Source organism: Giraffa tippelskirchi, chromosome 10 (genome assembly GCF_054371585.1).
Source record: "Giraffa tippelskirchi isolate mGirTip1 chromosome 10, T2T-mGirTip1v1.2.pri, whole genome shotgun sequence".
NCBI classification, from domain to species: Eukaryota; Metazoa; Chordata; class Mammalia; order Artiodactyla; family Giraffidae; genus Giraffa; species Giraffa tippelskirchi.
Genome location: NC_137284.1, coordinates 148892501 through 148914890, shown reverse-complemented (window position 1 = coordinate 148914890; position 22390 = coordinate 148892501). Strand labels below are relative to the sequence as shown.

Below are 22390 nucleotides of genomic sequence, written 5' to 3'. Positions count from 1 at the left end.
TATACATATATTGTATATATTATATATATAATTGTATATATATACTATATATAGTATATTGATTATATACATATATATTATATGTAATATGACATATATATGATATATAATATATATTATATATAACTATATATACTTGTATATATATATACAATATATATATTGTATATTTATTATATACATATATAATATATATAATATGTATAATATATATAATATATCATATATGATATATTATAATATATATTATATATAACTATATATGTATATTATGTATAATATATGTATATGATAATATATATAATATATTTATATCATATATGTTATATATGAGATATATGATATAATATGTAATATCATATATAATATATATCATATATTATAGTATATATTTTTATGTATTATATATTATATATTTTCATATATAATATATTGCTATATATTATATTGTTATATAATATATATAATATATATAATTAAATACAATATACAATATGATATATATTATCTATTATAGTTAATTAAAAATATTATATTATATATTACATATATATTATATTATAAATAATATATATTATATTACATATTATACATATTACTTTTATGTTATATATTAATATATATAATATGTAATATATATAATATATATCATATTTTATATATGATATATGTAATATATAATTATATATTATATATACTATATACTATATTATATATATTATATATTATATATTATATATATTATATTTATATATTATATATTATATTATATATATTTTATATATCATATATAGTACACATATTATATATTATAGTTATATATACAATATATAATCAAATATATTATAATATATCATATATTATTATATATTTATATAAGTATAATTTCAATATATTTAATTAATATAAATTCATTTATATTTATAAATAAATATAAATCATATATAATATATATTAATATATATTAAACATAGTAAATATATATATTATTTTATATATATATAAATATTCACATATATTTTATTATTACTTATGAAAAGTAAAATTTAAATTTACTAGACTAAATTAAGGATAATATTTCCAGGCACTTGTTTGAGGAAGCATTTGTTTAGTTGGGACACACAAAAAAGCTATAATGTCAGTCGCATTAAATTTTATCCATCAAAACAGACTGTAAACAATGAAGACGTGAGCTACAGACTGAAAAAAAGATGAGAGGGGTGCACACAAATGAGAATGAATCTGTGTGAAATCTTATGTTCCTCAGTGTGGCCAAGGAGGAGGCCATGGTGATGTCCACGATGAGGTATCAGCTTTCCACTGCTGGCCAGCAGGACACGTGAAGATGGAGCCCTGCCTCTGCTCTCACTGATGGGGGCAGAGAGGCTAATGATGAAACAGCTGGGCGTATGGAGGAAGCATGGATTTTGTAAACAGACATGTTTGTCTCCCAGTTCTGCTTCTTTTAAATAATGAAACATTGGGGAAATGATTTAATGTCCCTGAGCTCTTTTATCTATAAAGTGGGTAGAAGAATATTTGATTTGCACGACTGTCACAGAGCTTTAAAGGGTATGATATGTACAGAGACTCCAGCACAAGCGAAGGGCTCAGGTGTCTCCTTCTTTTGATGATCCCCAGTACTTGGCTGATGCTGGGAGATGTGGAAATATTCAGTGCACAGAAGAGACCCTGATTGCTCTTCCCCGGGAGTGCTCTGAGCTCAGCAGGGCACAAGAAGCAAATTTGAAGCGGCTAAAAACATCCCTTGGAGGAGGGAAACCTGGGTGGGAGGCTGCACCGCTCTGTCACTGCTCCAGCCAAGGCAGAGAGGTTTGTGCGCAGAGCGCGGGTGGCTCAGTACAGCTGTGCCAAGCTGCTGGCACAGAGGTACAGGGCGGAGTCCGTCAGCTCCAAGGAGTTCACGTTCAGCTCAGAGCTAAAGTCGTGTAACTGTTTTGCTGAGAACCGATTCGAGAAGTTTCCTTTATCTCTTTGCCGAGTTTCATAAAACTCAAAGAGGAACTGGGGGCCCTGACTCCGGGCCTGTTGGTACCAAGATACACTGCTGTGTCCAGACATAGGAGAACATCTCAGGGTCGCTGTCTGTCCCGTCGTTTTGATCAGGTGTCCTGGAGTTTGGGTGACTTCAGCCTCCAAAGGGCCTGTGGGAACCACAGATCAAATGAGTGCCGGAGAGAGCTTGATGATTACCCCCATTCGGGAGTCGGCAAGCTTCGAAGGGCAACCATCTCTTTGTCCACGGGACTTACCTGCTCCCAGAAGATACAGCATCACCCAGGGAAGGAGCTTGGAGCCCATGGCGCCCGGGGTGGGGCAGCAGGCGCCGGGCGCTCCGAGTCTGGTCCTTCTGAATGAGAGCGGAGTTCCGGCTTCGCTCTCTCTGATTGGAGGATTATCCTGTGATAACCCCGCCCCTTTGCCCTCACCCTGCAGACTTCCGGAGGCCAAGCAGGAAGTGGCTCAGGGCGACGTCTGTCCCCACACAGCTGTGCTGATGTTTCTCTGAGACGGGTGCCCCTTTGCTGCCCTCGCCACCACCCCCACCAGCAACCAGGAAGCCCTGTCTCCCGTCACCTTCCTTAGCACCAAGGCTTCTGCTCGCGGGTCTCCCTGCTGAAGCCCACCCACCATGACGAGGGGGAGGGTCTCAAACCAAGCCTTGTCTGGATATTTTCCTTTCCTGGGCGGCCCCCCTGTCCTGACTGGCCAGTGATGCAGAGACTCTAAGATTTAGTCCATCTGACTGGGTCTGCAGGGGGCCTGGGTTGTCTATAAATTCTTGGGAGTGAAGGTCCTCCAGAAACAAGTCTCAGCCTTGATCCGCTCACAGGCAGGGACCTGGCTAACTTGGGGTTTACTATCCTCAAGCCCATCTTCAGTTCTGGAGAGTTACTGTTTATCCCTACAGACCCCTTCTTACCCTGTGATTCTGACCTTTATGGATTCCAGTAACTGGGCTTCCTCTAGATTGAGTTTTGTTTATAGGAGATGATGGCAGGAGAGTGAAGGGAAGCAGGGCACGACTGTCCTAGTTTATAATAAATGTCTACCCCGCGGCTTCCTTCTCCTCCCTACATTTCATCCTAGCTATTTTTTCTTACCAAAGGCCAGACCTGGCTCCTTAAACTACAGCACCCTACTGCCCAGGAAACACCTTCCCCACCAACTTTCAGGCCTGTGAGGATAAGAGCCACTCACTTATGCCACCCTTAGGATGCTTCTCCTTCCTTTACTGGTTTCCCTGAACCCTGTCTCACCTTTATGTATAGAATCTTCATTGATCCTCCTCAACCTGCCATCACCCTGCTGGGTAAAACAGTAGATGTAGCCAGGCGAAAAGGGGAAAATGAGCTCGGAAAATGTATTCTGCCTTAAAAAAAGAGAAAGTTCTAACATTCTGCAATTAGCAGTAACAAAGGTTCTAACTGTCTGCAATTAGCAATGACAAATTTCCAACATTCTGCAATTAGCAGTAACAAAATTTCTAATGTTCTGCAATTAGCATTGCTGAGACAGGCAGCAGAAGCAGAGAGGAATATGCCATGTGAAAATAAATAGTGTGACTTCGGGACATTCTGAAGGGGATCCAGGGAAGTCGGACTCCATTCCTCACCTACCTCTACTCAGGAAGTCTACAGCAGGGTGAGTTTCTTCAAATATTCGGTAGAGACCAGGGACCCCACAAAGATCCCCCTTGAAGGGCGCTGCCCTCTGCTGTAGGATTCACCCTTGAATTAAGAGGCAAGAAGTGGACACATTTTACAGAGAGTGGAAAGCATTTTAAACGTTTGGAATAGTGTTTTGGAAAGTGAGCAAGTGAGCTAACTGGTATCTCAAAACAGAGATGTAAAAGCAGGTAAGGTTAGTGACTCAATTTTTCATGTTAGATACTTATTTGTGCAGGTGTGACTTACTCTGACAGCTCTCGGCTGCTGTTGTGAAAAGGAGAGATCAATGCATCCACTCTGGTTTGGGTTTCTGTAATGTGAGGGCAACCTAAAAGGTCATGGCCAAAGAAGAAATATTTGCAAGGAAATGTTAAAAGAAAGTAACATCATCAAATCTACTCTATCAGGAGGTGATGAAAATATGGAAGGACCCTAAGGAATAGAAGAAAGGAAGGCTAGTTACCAATGGATAGGAGATCCTGGTATTGCCAAAGAATAGGTGTGGGAGGATAGGAAACTGTGGGCAAAGTGAGATGTTTAAGTCGTCATTTTGGAGGTTGGTCATTTCCAGCTGACAGCAAGGAGCAGGGAATGATGTAATTAAAGTGAAGCAGTGGAGAAAGAAATAGAAAGGAAAGGATAATAACTTTGGGATAGTCAAACAGGATGCAAAGGCCACCAAGTGAAAAAGAAAAAAATGATAAATTAGGCCTTAAAAAATTTAAATCTTCAGTTTACTAAAAGGCAACATGAAAAAAGCAAGAAGGCAAGCCAAGTGGGAGAAGACAGATTCAATCTATTTAATGGTCAAAAGGCTCCTATCTAGGATATAAAAATATCCTCTACAAATCAGTAATATAAAGCAACATGATTTTTAAATATGAACAAATTTAAAAGCAGGCACGTTATAAAAAAGATAGGAAGATATGAAAAAGTAAATATCATTACTGATTAATGAAGTGTAAATGAGACATCACTATGAACCCAATAGAATGCTGCTGCTGCTGCTGCTGCTGCTGCTGCTAAGTCGCTTCAGTTGTGTCCGACACTGTGCGACCCCATAGACGACAGCTCACCAGGCTCTGCCATCCCTGGGATTCTTCCGGCAAGAATACTGGAGTGGATTGTCATTTCCTTCTCCAGTGCATGAAAGTGAAAAGTGAAAGTGAAGTCGCTCAGTCGTGTCCAACTCTTAGCGACCCCATGGACTGCAGCCTACCAGGCTCCTCCATCCGTGGGATTTTCCAGGCAAGAGTACTGGAGTGGGGTGCCATTCTCCGACCCAATAGAACGGCTAACAATAAAAAGGAGAATACCAAATACTGGTGTGGATGGAGGTACAGGGGAACCCCTACGCTTGGAGCAGCCACTTTGGAAACCTGTTCAACTGCTTCTAATTAAGTCAAACATGGCTCTACCCTATGAATCAATAATTCCGCTCTTATGCTCATACCTAAGAGAAATGAATGCATTTACCCGAAAAGACATGGACAAGAATATTCAGAGAAGTGTTATTCATAAGAGTTGAAAACTGGAACAACCTAGTCATCCATCCATAGGAGGATGGATAAGCAAATTGTGAGATAAAATAGACTGGTGGTGGTGATGGTTTAATTGCTAAATTGTGTCCGACTCTTGAACCCCATGGACCGTAGCCCGTCAGGCTCCTCTGTCCATGGGATTTTCCTGGCAAGAATACTGGAGTGGTTTGTCATTTACTTCTCCAATACAATAGACTACTACTCAGTAATATAAAGAAAAAAGTACTGATATACACAATTTGAGTACATTTCAAAAATAATAATTTTGACGTGCTTCCCTGGTGCCTCAGTGGTAAAGAATCCGTCTGCTAAAGCAAGAGACACGGGTTGGATCCCTGATCCAGGCAGATCCCATGTATCTTGGAGCAACTAAGCTTGTGTGCCACAACTACTGAGCCTGTGTGTTAGAGTCCGTGAGCCACAACTACCGAGCCCACACACTGCAACTACTGAAGCCCATGCACCCTAGCGCCCATGCTCAGCAACGAGAAGCCACCGCAATGAGAAGCCTGCACACCAGAACTAGAGAATAGCCCCCTCTCACCACAACCAGAGAAAAGCCCACGCAGCAATGAAGACCCAGCACAGCCAAAAATAAAATCAATGAAATAAAATTATAAAAAGTAATAATTTTGAGAAAAAGAGGTCAATCAAAACAGAGTATTTCCTATTAGGCAAAACTATAGTCATATAATCAGAAAAGTAGTTTTCTCGGAAATGAACTGATCGGGAAGAAGCACGAGGAAATTTTCTTGGGTGAAGGGAATGTTCTTTATTTTGATTTCAATCATGGTTGTATTGGTATATGCCTTTGTCAAAACTTACCCAGAAATATGTATATTAATGTGGGCTTCCCTGATAGCTGAATTGGTAAAGAATCCTCCTGCAATGCAAGAGACCCCAGTTCAATTCCTGGGTCAGGAAGATCTGCTACCCACTCCAGTATTCTTGGGCTTCCCCTGCGGCTCAGCTGGTAAAGAATCCGCCTGCAATGTGGGAGACCTGGCTTCAATCCCTTGGTTGGAAAGATCCCCTGGAGAAGGGAAAGGCTACCCACTCCAGTATTCTGGACTGGAGAATTTCATGGACAGTCCATGGGGTCGCAGAGTCGGCATGACTGAGCGTATATTATATTAGAGCATTTTGTATTTATTTTGTATATTTAGGTATTATTAGAGCATTATGTATATTAATTAGAGCATTTTCTCCCTATTAATTACACCTTGAAGTATTCCTAAAACATAAATACACAATTACACAGGAAAAAGGGGTCACGTTTTTGCTTGTATTCCAAGCAACTCACCTTACAAGTGAACCACACACAAATAAGAGAAGACAAGAACAATCACACGCATCAAATATTGAGAAGTGAGAAGTCCTCAGTGACTGAAATACAAAACATCCAAATTTGACCTCAAAATAAGCTGGACTGACAAGTTTGCCCAGAAACAGCTGAGGATTGATGGCTGAAAGAAAGTTGTAGCCAATCAAAAACTTCAAAAGAAAAAACCCCAAAGACTGTTGAAATCATTCCAAGCATCCTGAACTGCTGTAAACACCATAACTTGTCAAAATTGGTTATACATCAGTTTCACCATTTAGACTTTCAGCAGATTGGCCAATTAGTGAGTGGAGTGTTCACCCAGCAGGCAGCCTGCTCTCTTGTCTGTGATCAGGTCCTGGGTCAACTGGCGTTCCCCTGTCCCAGGGTGTATATGACACAGAAGGTCAAGGGGTGAGCAGTACTTGGGGTATGCCCTTCCTGTGAACCCCAGCTGTGAACTCCCAGTCTTGGAGTCAGTGGATCCCACGTGAAGTGTGTGGACTTCCACCTGAAAGGAGCCAAGGAGGGATATGGCCTAGGGGTGAATAAAATTGTTGCCCAATAAAAATTTTATATTTTACAAAAAAAAATTGAAAAGCTCATAGATTTTAATCCAAATCAAATGGATGATAAAAATGAAGTTCTTTCTTAATTAACAAATTGCATACAAATGGGAGTCATACAATTTTATGCTTGTGTTCCATGCAGTTCAACTTAGAAATGAATCACACACAAGTAAGAGACTATAGGAATAGTCACATGTATAAAATATTGAGAACGTGAGATGGTCTTTGTGACCTCAGAAGACCTCGTAACCTGAGAAGATGCAAAATACTGCCGTGTGCCCACAAGAGAGACTTAGTTTGTCATCCAATTTTGATAATTCTGCAGTTGATCATCTTGGGGTATAATGTGGCTGTTTGACGCATCTACTAACATTTCTCCTAAGTGTTTTGTTACTTGTGTATTTTATAATTTATTACTGAGATTTTTTTTTTCTCTGAAGAATTCTTGCCTGGTATGCAGTGAGCCCTAAGCAGTTTTATGTAACAGTTTCAAGATGGGGGAGCTCAGATCACTCAGGGAATTTAAAGCTGCCTAGGTGCTTTCTGCTTAAAAAAAGAAAGAGAAACATGAATTTCATGTTGGATGCTACTGTTCCTTAGCTTTACTCAATTACCAGAATATTCTCAATCGAAAGATGTAACATTAAGTGCTATTTGAATTTACTTTTTTTAATTGAAGTATTGATATAATTAATTTACAATGTTGTGTTAGCTTCAGGTGTTCAGCAAAGTGATTCAGTTATATATGCATATACCTAATCTTTTTCAGATCATTTTCCATTATAGGCTATTACAAGACATAGAATATAGTTTCGTGTGCTATATAGTAGGTCCTTGTTGTCCATTTTATATATAGTAGTGTGTAGATATTAATTCCAATCTCCTAATATATCTCCCTCCCACCCTGCTATCACCTCGGGTAACCGTAAGATTGTGTTCCATGTCTGTGAGTCGATTTCTGTTTTGTAAATAAATTCATTTTTATCATTTTTAGATTCCATGAAAGTGATATCATATATTTGTCTTTCTCTGTCTGACTTCACTTATTATGATAATCTCCAAGCCCATCCATGTTGTCGCAAATGGCATCATTTCATTCTTTTTATGGCTGAGTAATATTCTATTTATATATGTACCACATCTTCATTCATTTATTCATCTGTTGACAGACATTTAGGTGGCTCCCATGTCTTGGTTGTTTTAAATAGTGCTGCAGTGAACAATGAGGTCATGTGTCTTTTTCAGTTAGAGCAAACACACACACACACTTCACGCTGCTGGAGCTCAGTTCACACTAATCGCATGAGATCTTCAAAATGAGGAGTTTTCTCCCTTTGGTGAGACTTGACCTCAGGAAGAAGGGTCCACCTCATGCCTGTGGCTGGCGTTTTTGTTCAGAGAGCAGCTGGCTACTCCATGCTGTGGGTTCACTGCTGGCACAGAAGTACGAGGAGGTCCGGTTGGTGCTGGCTGACTCCAGGGTCAGGGGGAAATGCTCCTTCTTGCTTCGGATTCAAAGGGATACAGCATCCCTCTGTTACCCCCCACCCCCACCCTGGCCAGTGTCACGGACACCATTTGAATAATAGATCAGCCTTAGCCCCTGTCCCAGGTCTTGCCGGTACCAGAACATTCTCAAGTGGTTCATATGCTGAGAACATTCGAGGACCATCTTGTTGCCTGTTTGTATAATATGGTCTCTTGGTTTCTGGGTGACTGATGCATCCACCGGTCATGTCGGAGAGGCAGACACACACAGCAAAGATAAAGCTTAGTGAGTAGAGTACCCTGGGTCTGAGAAGGAAAGGGATGGCTTAGAGCTGGAACTCTGCAAACCCTGCAGAGGTTTCAGCCAGTTCCAAACTCACCTGATGCCAGGAGACAAAGAATCATGCAAAGAGTTTGGGGCTCATGGCAGGGTGAGGGCGAGGAGGACTGTCCCTGATAAATGCTCTGATCCACAGGTCTGAGAGAGGGAGCTGGGGGCTCTTCTCCAAAGGCCAGACGGGCCTGCCTGGGATGTCACCCCCCACCCCTGCAGATTCTCCCAGGGTTCCTTGTGACTTGGCTCAGGCACATCAGCTCCTCCTGGTTTAGATGTTGCTGCAGGCGAGATGGGTGGGGCCACCTGCGGGCGAGATGGGTGGGGCTGCAGTGTACTGAATTTGGGGTGCATGGATTCAGCCCCTGGGCCCCCGGTATTCCTCTGAGACAGTTGCTCCTCTGTCTGCACCTGCCCCCGCCTGACATCAAAGCTGCTTTGCCCAAACCCTTCAACTGCTGATCTCATTAAGGTGTAGAGGGGCCTCCCACTGCTTCCATAGTTGTTAGGTAGCCTGGAAATAACTGAAAACTTCTTCAACAGCTGCCTAGTGCTGGATCCCTGCCTGTGTTTCTTAACACTTTCCCTCCCAGATTTCTCTCCCAGACCCTGCCCAGAGCCCCTTAGATCCCAGTGGCATCACAGTGCCACCTTGTGGCCAATAACTGAAGCTTCACCATTGTTTCTTCTGCAGTGGTCAAAGGGGTGCTGGGAAATGTCTGCGTGATCACATTTTATACTCAATTTCCTTCAATTCTAATCCCAACACTAATTCTAACCCTAACTATCCCTTTGATTTATCACACTTAATAGGCAATCTCCATTCTACTTAACCTCTATCTCATTATCTGGCAGTTATAGTCCAACTGAGATCTTCCTTTTTTTTTTTTTTTGCAGTGAAAATCAAGCTCCTTTATTGCTGTAGTAGATCAAAAAAACATCCAGTTCAATCTGCTTTTTTATGAACAAGAACTTCAAAGTTAGAAAGCGAGACTAGGATTGCCAAATTCCCAATAGACACAAATCTCTGGGATCTGAGATCTTCCTTCTTAAAACTGTCTTCTGAAAGGGAGAGGAATAGAACGGGAGAAATGAAAGAAAATGTTTATTAAAGGTGGTAAGAGAAACACAGAAGATGAAGCATAAGGAGATTCTTTTATCTTCATTACTAAAGATAAACAAAACTGCTAAAAAAAAAAAAGAGAGGGAGAGACAATCAGTGTTAACTCCAAAATATAGATCAGCAAAGGACTGAGAAGATAATGAAATTGCCTTCGAGTTGGGGTCAACTGAGTCTGAATAAAAAGTAAACTTGGAATGTAAAAACAAAAAAGAACATCTTATAAAGCCATAAGCCATCACGGAGGGGCAGAATCTGGTGGGGAGATAAGGATGGATGGCATTGAGATCAGCCAGGAACCGTCTCCACTAAACGATTGACCTAACACTGTGCCGGTTGGAGCAGCAGGGAGGGAACAGGTGGTTCTGCAAGAAGCAGTGGAGTTGGAAGATATGAAAACAGTGATGCAAAACAGTATTATAAGGAAGCTGAATCTGCCAGGTTCATGTGGCAAAAAGGGGGAAAATGGGGGGAAAAAATTGAAGACGAAAATCTGAAAAGGGAGTCCTTCAAATGGGACTGCTAGGGCAGGGAATCCTCAGTGTATCTGGCCTTCCTTGCTCCCCAGAGGCACAGAGCAACAGAGCCAGGGAAGCTTTGCTGATACCACAATCAAAGACCAGGAAAACCCCCTCCTCTGGGCACTCATGCTCTTGGGAAAGAGCCCTGGTGTCCTGAGTGACTACAGTTTCTAATAAGTGGATTCGGGGCGATTGTCGTTCCCTTTACCTGCTATGCAAAGCTCAGGGTGCCACCATCATGGCCGAGGCTATGTCGTTCAATCCCAGTCTGACAGCTGGGTTACCTCTTGAAAAGTGAACGTGTTGGTAGCTCAGTCCTGTCCCACTCTTTGGGACTCCAAGGACTGTAGCCTGCCAGGCTCCTCTGTCCATGGGATTCTCCAGGCATGAATACTGGAGTGGGTTGCCATTCCCTTCTCCAGGGGATCTTCTCGAGACAGAGATCAAACCCAGGTCTCCTGCATTGCAGACGGGTTCTTTACTATCTGACCCACCAGAGTTATCTGGTTATCTCTTTGGACTCCCAGAAACCATGACCCATAATCACAACCACTCTGACCAGGGCTTTAGATTTCATAGATTCATCTGTGGGTGAAGATGGATAGAAGGTGTTATTTACAATACAGGTATTTATATTTATAACCAATATGTATAACAATATATAATATAGCAAACACATAAAAATGAATGGGGCATTAGAAAAATATCCTGTCTTCTTGAGTTAAAGGCCTCAGGGAAATTATTTCATATCAAAAGCCTAGGGTGTGAATTACAACAACCTCTAGAGAACAGATTTATTCAGGGAATCAGGATGAAAGTGGAGAGGTTGTGAAAGTATGCTTTAGTCTAACTGTCAGGACTGCAGCAGTGAAAACATGAAAACAAAATAGAGAAAGTGGGTTGCTTAAATGAGGCAAAGGAAATACAGTCTTACTGTTTTCAACACTGTATTTGTCAGCTAACTGGCCGAGAAGTAGTAAGGATTTTACTTCAAACAGGAAAATAGTCTTGATGCTACGTTGTGGAAAACTTGCAATGTAACAGGGACGTGTGTGCTCAGTCGCTTCAGTCGTGTCTGACTCTGTGACCCCATGGACTGTAGCCCGCCAGACTCCTCTGGCCATGGGGTTCTCCAGGCAAGAATACTGGAGTGGGTTGCAGGCCCTCCTCCAGGGGATCTTCCCAGCCCAGGGATCAAACCCAAGTCTCTCAAGTCTCCTGCTTTGGCAGTCGGCTTCATTACTGCTAGTGTCACCCGTGACAGGGATGGAAGAGGCTTTACAAGAAAGAATGTGCCTGAGGAGGTAGTCAAAAACTTTCCAATTGCCAACAACAAGCGCAGGGGAACTCACTATGAACACAGGCAGCTGAAGTCGCATGTGTGGGCACCCACATGCAGGTCCCATAGAAGCCTGTGGTCCGTGCCTTGGAGCACTGAGCTGGCTCTGGGAATGCTAGAACCCAATGAGCCTTAACGATTTCTGTCCACCAACATTTATGGCTGCAGTATCTCAGGAGTTAATCGATGGTCTCTTTCTATCCAAAGAACAGCTGAGTCCAAATCTACCTCTTTTTGTTGGGGGGGTGTGTATGCTCAGTTGTGCCTACTCTTTGTGACCTCATGGACTATAGCCCGTCAGACTTCTCTGTCCAAGGAATTTTCTAGGCAAGAATTCTGGAGTGGGTAGCCATTCCCTTCTCCAGGGGATCTTACTGACCCAGGGTTGGAACTGGGGTCTTCTGCATTGTGCAGAAATTCTTTACCACTAGCACCACATATTGGTGAGTGAAAAGCAAAAAGCAACCTATTTAGGGTCTCTGGGAGCTGCAAGGAGAGAGAAGGATGAGGTTTGTGAACAGGAAGGAGGTGACTGTGCCATGCTGTGGTTGGGCTGCTGGCACAGAGATACACGGCTGAGTCCTCGGGCTCCGTTGGCTGGATCTTCAGAGAGGAGAACGTACTCTCAGGCCTCTCAGCAGAAAACCAGTTTTTAAGCATCTCTAATTTATCTGGTTCCTCCTTGCCCTGAAAATAAGTCAGGTACTCCAGGCCCTGCCCCAGCGTCTGTCGGTACCAGTAAAGGGCTTGGTGACCAGGAATTGGATCACACCTAAGATTCACAGCCTGGCCCCTCCCTGTGACCCTGTGCCTGGGGGACTGGGACACTACTCCAGCTCCTGTGTGACCTGTAGGGACAGAAATGGGGACAGTCATGTAGAGCCTACTTGTAATTATCACACACACACACACACACACACACACTGGAACCACATGGTTTGTTGAGGACTCACCTGCCCCCAGGAGACAGAGGGTCGCCCAGCAGAGGAGCCTGGAGCCCATGGCAGGGACAGAGCAGCAATGGGAGATTCACCAGCTCAGGGTCCTTGTGAGCATAAGCAGAGGGGGCTGTCACCTGTCCCCATAGGGCAGTTCCCACGGTGACATCACTGCCTCTGTCAATGCCCATGACTTGAGGGACATGTAATTTACATTGGGTTGGCCAAAACATTCATTAGAGATTTTCCACAAAACATTACAGGAAAACCCGAACGAACGTATTGGCCAGCCCAATATTATAACATACATAGATGACTAATTTAAATATTTATAATCTCCCCTTTTTTGGGCTTCCCCTGTGTCTCAGCAGTAAAGAATCTGCCAGGGATGCAGGAGCCCCAGGAAACGTGGGTTAGATCCCTGGTTCAGAAAGATCCCCTGGAGGAAGGCATGGCAACCCCTTCCAATATTCTTGCCTGGAGAATCCCTTAGACAGAGGAGCCCAGTGGGCTACAGTCTGTAAGGTTGCAAAGAGTTGGACACAACTGAAGCGACTTGGCACGCACGTGCGCAAGCTCCCCTTTTAACACAAGCAGCGTGTGGGTTTTAGGGCTGCCTTCCCACAGGGCTCACATGTTGTTGCATCTCTACGTTAATCTTCTCATCCTCATCTCCCCTTGCCTGCAGGGCACTTTCACTCAGAGGGTCAACAGCACCTCCAATGTCAGATGTGTGCATGCTAAGTCGCTTCAGTTGTGTCTGACTTTTTGTGACCCTATTCTCCCAGGCTCCTCCGTCCATGGGATTTCCCAGGCACGAATAGTGGAGGGGGCTGCCATTCCCTTCTTCAGGGATCTTCTCTACACAGGGATCGAACCTGCGTCTCAAGTCTCCTGCATTATCAGGTGGGTTCTTTACCATTAGTCCCACCTGGGAAGCCCCCAAAGCCAGATACCAGGAGGTGAATTCATTGTTTTACCTGCACATCACAGTCTCCCATGAGCACCCCTATTTCTGTCCCAGTCCACCACCCCACCACATGGTCCCATAGTCATACAGGCTCCATGGTATTCACTTCTTAGGCAAGGGTGGGCAATGGAGGTGTCGACCCGATTTGGCCCAAGAAGCCTGGTGAAGCCACCGACATATTCAGAGACACAAGGGATGAAATGATCCCGGGAAGAGATCTGGGCTGGAAGCTTCTATTCCCTTCTATTCCCTTCTGCGGGTCAAGGACCAATTGCCCTCTCCCTGTTCCTCAATCTCCATGCAGCTTCATATCTCCACAGCCCTCAGCAGAGCCTCACATTCGTCTAAGTCCATCACTCATTAAAACACAGGTTCCTCAGAGCTTCTTTACAGAAGACCCAATTTCACTGACCTTTAAAATACCGGTGTGTAATATATCAATACAATAATAACTCTGTCTTTCTGGAAACCTAAGAGGCTATGTTGCAGAAGTAATGTAGTTCTCACTTTCACTGCTATCAGAGCATCTGCTTGTTCAAAATTCATTTGTTCATAGGCTAGCGGTCATTACGAACATCCTCTGTTTCAGGGGGAGGAGGGAGCAGGACCAGAGATGAGTGAGGGGTGGAGAATAAGGCTGTAGAGTCCAGGCGGGGGGTGCTCTGTAGCTCTGTGTCTGTATTGGTCTGGATCCAGGAAGGTACTTAGGATGTTACATCCCACTGTCTCCACTGGTCTTGTCACACTGACCAGCTGTCCCAGTGCCTGTGAAGCCCCATCATCACAGGAGCTCAAGGAGGAGACACACACGGGAGTCAGAGCCCTGCTTCTGAGTAAGACGGAGACCACATCCAGGAGAGAAAAGTTCATAATCTGGGACTCAGAAATCAGAAGAAAGACATCCCACCTGTGCTCACAGTTCATCTGGGAAACAGGTGTACCCGGACATGCCCGACCACACAGTGGGACCTTGACTGGGATCACAGGTAGGAGTTAATCACTAGGAAAGGCAGGATCCCTCTGCAGGGCACAGGATGTATCTTTGGTGTCTCTGAGATGGGCAGGGACATGACCCAGGTGAGGGAGGAGCAGCGTGACTGAAGAAGAGAGGACAGGGGATCTGAGTCCAGAGAGATGAAGAGTGGAAAGACTCTGCCCCCTCTGGAAAGACGGGCGAGATCAGAAACCACATGAAAGCCAGACTGATGAAGAAGTTTCAGAAAGACAGCAATGGAGTGCCCAGGGAGAGACAAGAGGGTGTAGAAGTATTTGATTTCCAACAACCTGTCCTCCTGGAGGTCTCAGGCTCAGGTGATGACCAGGAGTCGGAGCTAGAGAAGCATCTTCCTGGCTCACAGGGAGGATGCAGAGAAAGACAGAGATGGATGGTGAACACATGTCCACAAGGCCTGAAGTGAAGTCTGGACCAGCACAGACCACACACCTAGGGTCACACTGCAGGCACGTGGCATCAAAGCCCTGAGACTCCCAGTGCTAGGAGCCTACAAGGGCCTCCCCCATGTTTTTGCACAGAGAAGAGGTGACCCTGCAGCGCTGTGGAGTAATTGCTGGCACAGAAGTACACAGATGTCTGGGAGCAGTTGGCGGACTCCAGCGTGAGAGGGAAGTTCTCTGTGCTTGATCTGGAGACGTTGTAGCCGTCGGGCACATCTCCTTTGTAAGTGGTGTCAGTGAAAGATGAATAATGAATCAGCCGCAGCCCGTGTCCCAGGTCTTGCCGGTACCAGTACATATAATCATGGTTCAGATCCTGAGTACATTTCAGTGTCCCGCTCTGTCCTGTCCTCACGACCTGGAATCTGGGGTCCTGAGTGACACCAGCATGGACCGCCCCTGTGGAGAAGGAGGACTCAGGCTGCAGTCACACGGACAGGCTTGGTGCTGGCACTCCGAAGGGCACCTTGCCCCCAGGACTCACCTGCCTGCAGGAGACAGAAGACCACACAGCCCAGGAGACAGGGGCTCATGGTGGGGGCCGGGCAGGCGGAGGGCGCTCTGGTCTGAGTGCGGATGAGAGGGGAGAGGGGCTCTCCAGGGAGTCCTTCTGAGCTGTCACTGTCCCTGCCAGGCCCCAGAGCCAACCTCTCACTCAGGGGGCCACGCCCCTTCCCCCAGAGGCTCAAATCAGAAATGAACCTAAGTGAACGGTTCACAACAGGGAGACCCATCCAGATCAATGGACATAAACCTTGTTGTAATCTTTCTGTAAACAGTTTACAACTTTATGTACTTTTTCTAGAGATAATTCTTCATTCATACGTATATTACTTCCACCTGCATATTTCTGTAGTGTTGAAGCTCGGGAAAATCTTTTGGGCTTCCTGCTGCCCTTTATGACTCATGAACCCCAAATACTTCTTCAAGTGTCTAAGTAAGTGTTAGTTGCTCAGTCATGTCTGACTCTTTGCGACCCCATGGACTGTAGCCCACCAGGCCCCTCTGTCCATGGGATTCTCCACACAAGAATACTGGAGTGGGCTGCTATTTCCTCCTCCAGGGGATCTTCCAGACCCAGGGATTGAACCCAAGTCTCATACATCTCCCGCATTGGCAGGCGGGATCTTTATCACTAGCGCCACCTGGGAAAGTGTCCCTTTCTACTCTCGTTAATTAAACACAGTCCCGTTGGTATCCTCCCACCTGCAATGATTCTTTTGGCATCTGGTTCCCCAACCGCAGGTCAGACTTATCCACACTTGAGGAATCCTTTGGCTCTATTTCTTATCAATTCACCAACAGACAGGTCACCTGCCAGATGCATCTACATTTCCATCCTGTTCACTGGATGCAGTGTTGCAGTTTCTGAAGTGGGAGGGGGAGCAGCAAGCAGAACCACCTCAAGCTTGGGACTCGCCGTTCTTTGTGGAGAGAAGCCAGTTGCCCGGCACCATGGATGACGTGGGCTTCTCTCAGACTGTGAGAGTGGTAAAGAACCTGCCTGCCAATGCAGGAGACATAAGACACACAGTTTTGGTCCCTGGGTGGGGAAGATCCCCTGGAGGAGGACATGGCAACCCACTCCACTATCCTTGCCTGGAGAATCCCATGGACAGAGGAACCTGACTGGCTACAGTCCGTGGGGTCACAAAGAGTCGAACACAACTGAAGTGACTGAGGGCACGCGCGCGTGCGTGCGCGCACACACACACACACACACACACAAGCGGATGACAAGGGAACTTGTATGTGGGAGGGATGCAGAGAGAGGTGGCAGACTCCAGGTTAAACGAAAAGTGCTCTGATTTTATGTGAGACATCCATTCCATGGGAACACTTCCTTGTGAAGTGGGGATTGAATTAATTGAGTAACAAATATCATAGAGCTCCTCAAACTCTTATCTTGTTGTGCATCATCTCACACGTAGCAGGACCCCACGCTTGCTGCAGGGCTCTACTCTCTTCAGATTCTCAATGGTATTTGAAACCAGGGACCCTAAAAATTGTGTACCTATTCCTTGTTACATGACTGTGGACCTGTGGTGACCTCCTGATGTGCTGGTTCCCGGGAGCACGACCACACGTCACAGGTGTGGATGACGCATCATTCCTGGCAGGGGTCAGTTGTGGGGGTGATGAGGACCACAAGTGATAAGGTCAGACTCAAGTAGGATTCCTTGCTCTAACATTTAAGAAATATGAGATCTGGGCAGGTCACTTCCCCTTAGATAAATAAGCAGATAAAATTATACTTATCTCGTATATCATTGTGAGCATTAAAACATATCAGGAAAGAATGTCTGGGAAAGGCTGTCCATTCTACCAGCACCTGGGTTTCCTTGGCTGGTAGTCAATGCCTGGCAATGACTTCCTGAGCTGGGGCAGGAGTGTTTTTGTACCAGAGGCACCTGATCATGCAAGGCTGTGTCTTGCCTGCTGGCACAGAGATACACAGCTGAGTCTGCCAGCTCCAAGGAACTCAGGTTCATCTGAGAGTGAGAATCACTGAACTGTTCACCTGAGAATCGATCTGGCATGCTTCCTTTTGTACGCACGTTCCCATCATAATACAGAATGAGGAATTGGGGGCCCTGGCCCAGGGTCTGTTGGTACCAGGCTACATAGCGGTGTCCAGATTCAGGAGAACATCTCAGAGTCACTTGCTGCTTTCTTGATTTGATCAGGTACTTGGGGGTCTGGATGACTTCAGAATCCACCAGGCCTGTTGGGGAGGAGACAGAAGGAAGCTGAGGGCAGAGCAGGGGGAAGCCCCCTGCTGCAGCCCTCATTGCCAGGCTTCTATCTCAGGGGGGCAAAGACATCTCAGAAGCTCCCACACTGTGTCCACGACTCACCTGCTTCCAGGAGGCAGAGGGTCACACAGCAGAGGAGCCTGGAGCCCATGGCAGCATCAGGAACACAAGACTGCTGCTGGCTGGGGGCGGGGCTCCTGGGGTGAGTGGTGTAAAGTGCTGACCCTCCGTTTCCCTGATTGGAGCATTTGCCTATGACGTCACTGCTCTGTGTCTCTGCAGACTGCCCTTGTCCCCGGGACCCCTTGGCAGGACCCAGAGCTGGCTCCTCTATGCCGTTCTCTGTCCTGCACAGCCCCTCAGCAAAAGGTGGGTGTGAGGTAGGTTTTGTCCCCTGGTCCCATGGGCCCACAACATGTGTTCTCCTCTGTCTGACCCTGCCTGACACTCACCACCCAGCCCTTACCAGATACCCCAACCTCTCACCCTCCCCTTCCCAAGCTGCTCCAGGAGACGCCCCCTGGCACATCCTGAAGTTCCAGGCACGTCCCCACTCCCCTGGGCAGTGAGGAATCTGTGCTGGTTCCATGTGTCCCAGGACCACTCAGGGAACTCAAATCTGCTGCCAGATGCAGGCATGCAGCCAAGATTTCCTTAAGCTTCCTTCTCCAGGGAGATTCTCAACCCCTTCCAGGGCACCCTGCTTACCATGGAAACACAGTGCCTCCTCGTGGCTGAAGGTCCGTGGTCTCATGGATTTGCAGCCTCTGTTTAAAGCAAGTATACAAAAATCCCACACCCTGAAACACACACACACACACACACACACACACACACACACACATCCCTGTTCTACTGCCTTCCTAGCCTGGCTGATTAGGGTTGATCTTCAAATCCACTCATAGCCTCTGGAGGTAGAATACAGTATGATCTGACCGTTTTACTAAGAAGGAAATAATTGCAGCATCACTACAATGATGGTAGTTAGCTAAAGATGGAAATATATGATCATAAAATAAATACTCTGAGGATGTCAAGTGAATCTGCCTGATAACATGTCTTCATAACTACTTCTGATTAATCAGAGGCATATATTTTCAGATTTCCTATTTAAATTAAGCATTATCAAATTCCATATAATACTTTTTATAAAGAAGTTTTATAAATGTGGACTCAATTATTTCTGCACTTATAAAATCAGGATATCATGGGGGCGATGCAGGATATATTTTGACTTTCAGAAGATTTTGATGAGGGCACCAGGTGGTGCCAACCTGGCCCAGGTTAGGTGAGACGCTAAGGATATCGGGGGGCGAGGGGGGTGTCGAGACACACAAAGACAATCTGTCCTCCTTCAGATGGGCTCACATGAGTTTTTGGATGATTTATAATTAACTAAAGTGAAGTGAAGTGAAGTCACTCAGTCATGTCCGACTCTTTGTAACCGCATGGGCTTCAGCCTACCACGCTCCTCTGTCCATGGGATCTTCCAGGCAAGAGTACTGGAGTGGGTTGCCATTTCCTTCCTCAGAGGATCTTCCCAACCCAGGGATCAAACCTGGGTCTCCCGCACTGTAGGCAGACGCTTTACCATCTGAGCCACTAAAGTTTGTTTCTTTTTTATGAGTCCATACATGTTGCTCAAAGCAGAGCACATGGAAAGGCCACTTGAAAAGCCTCCCTGTGACAGGGGAAGGGACCTGACCCAGATGAGAGAGGAGCAATGTGGCTGTAGTAGAGAGGGCCAGGGAGCTGATGCAGGGAGATGGGGAGAGGAACGTCCTGCCCACCTGGGAAAGGTGGACAAGAGCAGAGACCAGGTGAGAGCCAGGCTGGGGGAGAAGTTTCAGAAAGACAGAAATGAGGTGCCTGAGGTGAGACAAGAGTGTCTAGATGTAGCTAATTTACCAACAACCTTCCCTCCTAGGTCTCGGGCTCAGGTGATGCCTAGGAGTCAGAGCTGGGAAGCATCTTCCTGGTTCACAAGGAGGATGCAGAAGGACAGAGATCGATGGAGGACACACAGCCCTGAGGCCCAGGCGTGAGGCTCAGGCCAACCTAGTCTGCACACCCAAGGTCACACTGCAGCCACATGCTTTGCAAAGCCCTGAGCTCCCGGTGCTAGGAGCCTGCACGTGGGACCCTGTCTTTTTGCACAGAGGGGACGTGGCTGTGCAGCGCTGTGGAGTAACTGCTGGCGCAGAAGTACACAGATGTCTGGGAGCGGTTGGCGGACTCCAGCGTGAGAGGGAAGTCCTCTTTTTTTGATCTGGAGACGGTGTAGCCCTCGGGCACATCTCCTTGCTCGGCAGAGGGGGGCCCAGTTGAGTAATTGATCAGCCTCAGCCCGTGTCCTAGGTCTTGTCGGTACCAGCACATATACCTATGACCTAGATCCTGAGTACATTTCAGTGTTGCCTTCTGTCCTGTCCTCACGACCTGGAATCTGGGGTCCTGAGTGACACCAGCATGGACCACCCCTGTGGAGAAGGAGGACTCAGGCTGCCGTCACACAGACAGGCTTGGTGTTGGCACCCCAAAGGGCACCCTGTCCCCAGGACTCACCTGCCTGCAGGAGATAGAAGACCACACAGCCCAGGAGCCAGGGGCTCATGGCGGGGCGGGGCAGGCGGAGGGCCCTCTGGTCTGAGTGTGGATGAGAGGGGAGAGGGGCTCTCCAGGGAGTTCTTCTGAGATGTCACTGTCCCTGCCAGGCCCCACAGCCAACCTGTCACTCAGGGGGCCACGCCCCTTCCCCCAGAGGCTCAAATCAAAGATGAACCTGAGAGAACCATTCACAACAGGGAGACCCATCCAGATCAGCGGACACAAGCTCACGTGTTGCTGTAAACTTTCTGTAATTGTTAAAGATTTTTTCTACAAATGTTAAACTGATTAGATGTTTTGTATGATCTAGTCCAGAGATAAGTCTTCATTAATGGGTATATTATTTGTATTTATCTACATATTTCTGGAGTTTTGAATCCTGGGGAAATCCTTCTGGCTTCCAGCTGCCCTTTATGATATGTGTCCCGATAGCACTTCAAGTGGAGAAGGCGATGGCACCCCACTCCAGTACTCTTGCCTGGAAAATCCCATGGACGGAGGAGCCTGGTAGGCTGCAGTCCATGGGGTCGCTAAGAGTCGGACACGACTGAGCGACTTCACTTTCACTTTTCCCTTTCATGCACTGGAGAAGGAAATGGCAACCCACTCCAGTATTCTTGCCTGGAGAATCCCAGGGACGGCGGAGCCTGGTGGGCTGCCATCTGTGGGGTCGCATAGAGTGGGACACGACTGAAGTGAATTAGCAGCAGCAGCAGCAGCAATTCAAGGCTCAATTTCCGCAAAATTGACCACAGTCTTGACAATGACCCTTCACCTACAATGTTTCTCCAGGTTTCTGCTCCCAACCTCATCGCAGGCTCATCAACATTTGAGAAATTGTTTGCTCTATTTCTAATCAATTCGCTGACAGACGGTCCACCGGTCAAATGCACGTACAGCTCCTTCATGTTCACAGGAGCCCGTGTTTCCCGAGTTGGGGGAAGGAAGCAAGCAGAGCGCCCTCAAGCCTGTGACCCACTTTTCTGGGTGGAGAGAAAGAGGTGCCCAGCACAGGATGACATTTTGACACAAAGGAATGCAGATGTAGGAGGGACATGGAGGAAGGTGCAGATGCCAAGGTAAATGAAAAATGGTCTGTTTTTATTTGAGACATTTTTTCATGGGAATACCTCCCTGTGAAGTGTGGCTACCATTCATTGAGTAGAAATTCATATCATAGAGCCCCAAATTTATCTTGTTACACACAACACAACACGTATATGTAATTTGCTTGTACACAGATAGTTCCATGAGTGAAGGGACCACAGGTATAGAGAACAGACTTGAGCCGGAATGCTAGCGGTAACACTTACAAAGTATGAGATTTGGGCAACTCACGTCCCCTCAGATGTACAAATAGTTAAAATAATCCTTATCTTGATAACTTTAGTGAGCATTAAAACATATGAAGAAATGAATGTTTGGGAAAATCTATTGCTCTACCAGAGACTGGGCTTGGCAGGCTGGCAGCTGACACGCTCACCACCACTTCCTGAGCTGGGGCAGGAGTGTTTTTGTCCCAGATGCACCTGATCATGCAGGGCTCTGTCTTGGCTGCTGGCACAGAGATACGCGGCTGAGTCTGTCAGCTCCAAGGAGGTCAAGCTCAGCTCAGAGCTAGAATCACTGAACTGTTTCCCTGAGAATCGATCTGATATGTTTCCTTTTTGATACACTTAATCATCATAATACTGAAGAAGGAACTGGGGGCCCTGGCCCAGGGCCTGTTGGTACCAGGA

The 22390-nt window shown here is 45.8% G+C and overlaps 1 protein-coding gene across 25 annotated transcripts in view; it reads left to right on the top strand.

Moving 5' to 3' along the window:
- The window catches only part of LOC145523678 (uncharacterized), a 106192-nt gene that overhangs the window by 68427 nt on the left and 15375 nt on the right, over positions 1-22390 (top strand). For 5 of the 25 annotated variants that reach the window (XR_014066833.1, XR_014066824.1, XR_014066819.1 and 2 more), the window contains 2 exons: positions 3527-3666; positions 7266-8123. Coding sequence is in view for 3 of the 25 variants with exons in the window: in XM_081534412.1 (XP_081390538.1) it covers positions 13652-13769; positions 14587-14819; positions 19972-19988 (368 nt within the window). In the remaining 22 variants the exon portion in view is untranslated. Of the gene's footprint in view, positions 1-2455; positions 3667-4683; positions 7142-7265; positions 8124-9842; positions 10075-13651; positions 13770-14586; positions 14820-15366; positions 16065-18326; positions 18425-19971; positions 21731-22390 lie in introns of those variants that run through there. The other 20 variants (XR_014066844.1, XR_014066843.1, XR_014066828.1 and 17 more) reach the window with 15 other exon arrangements.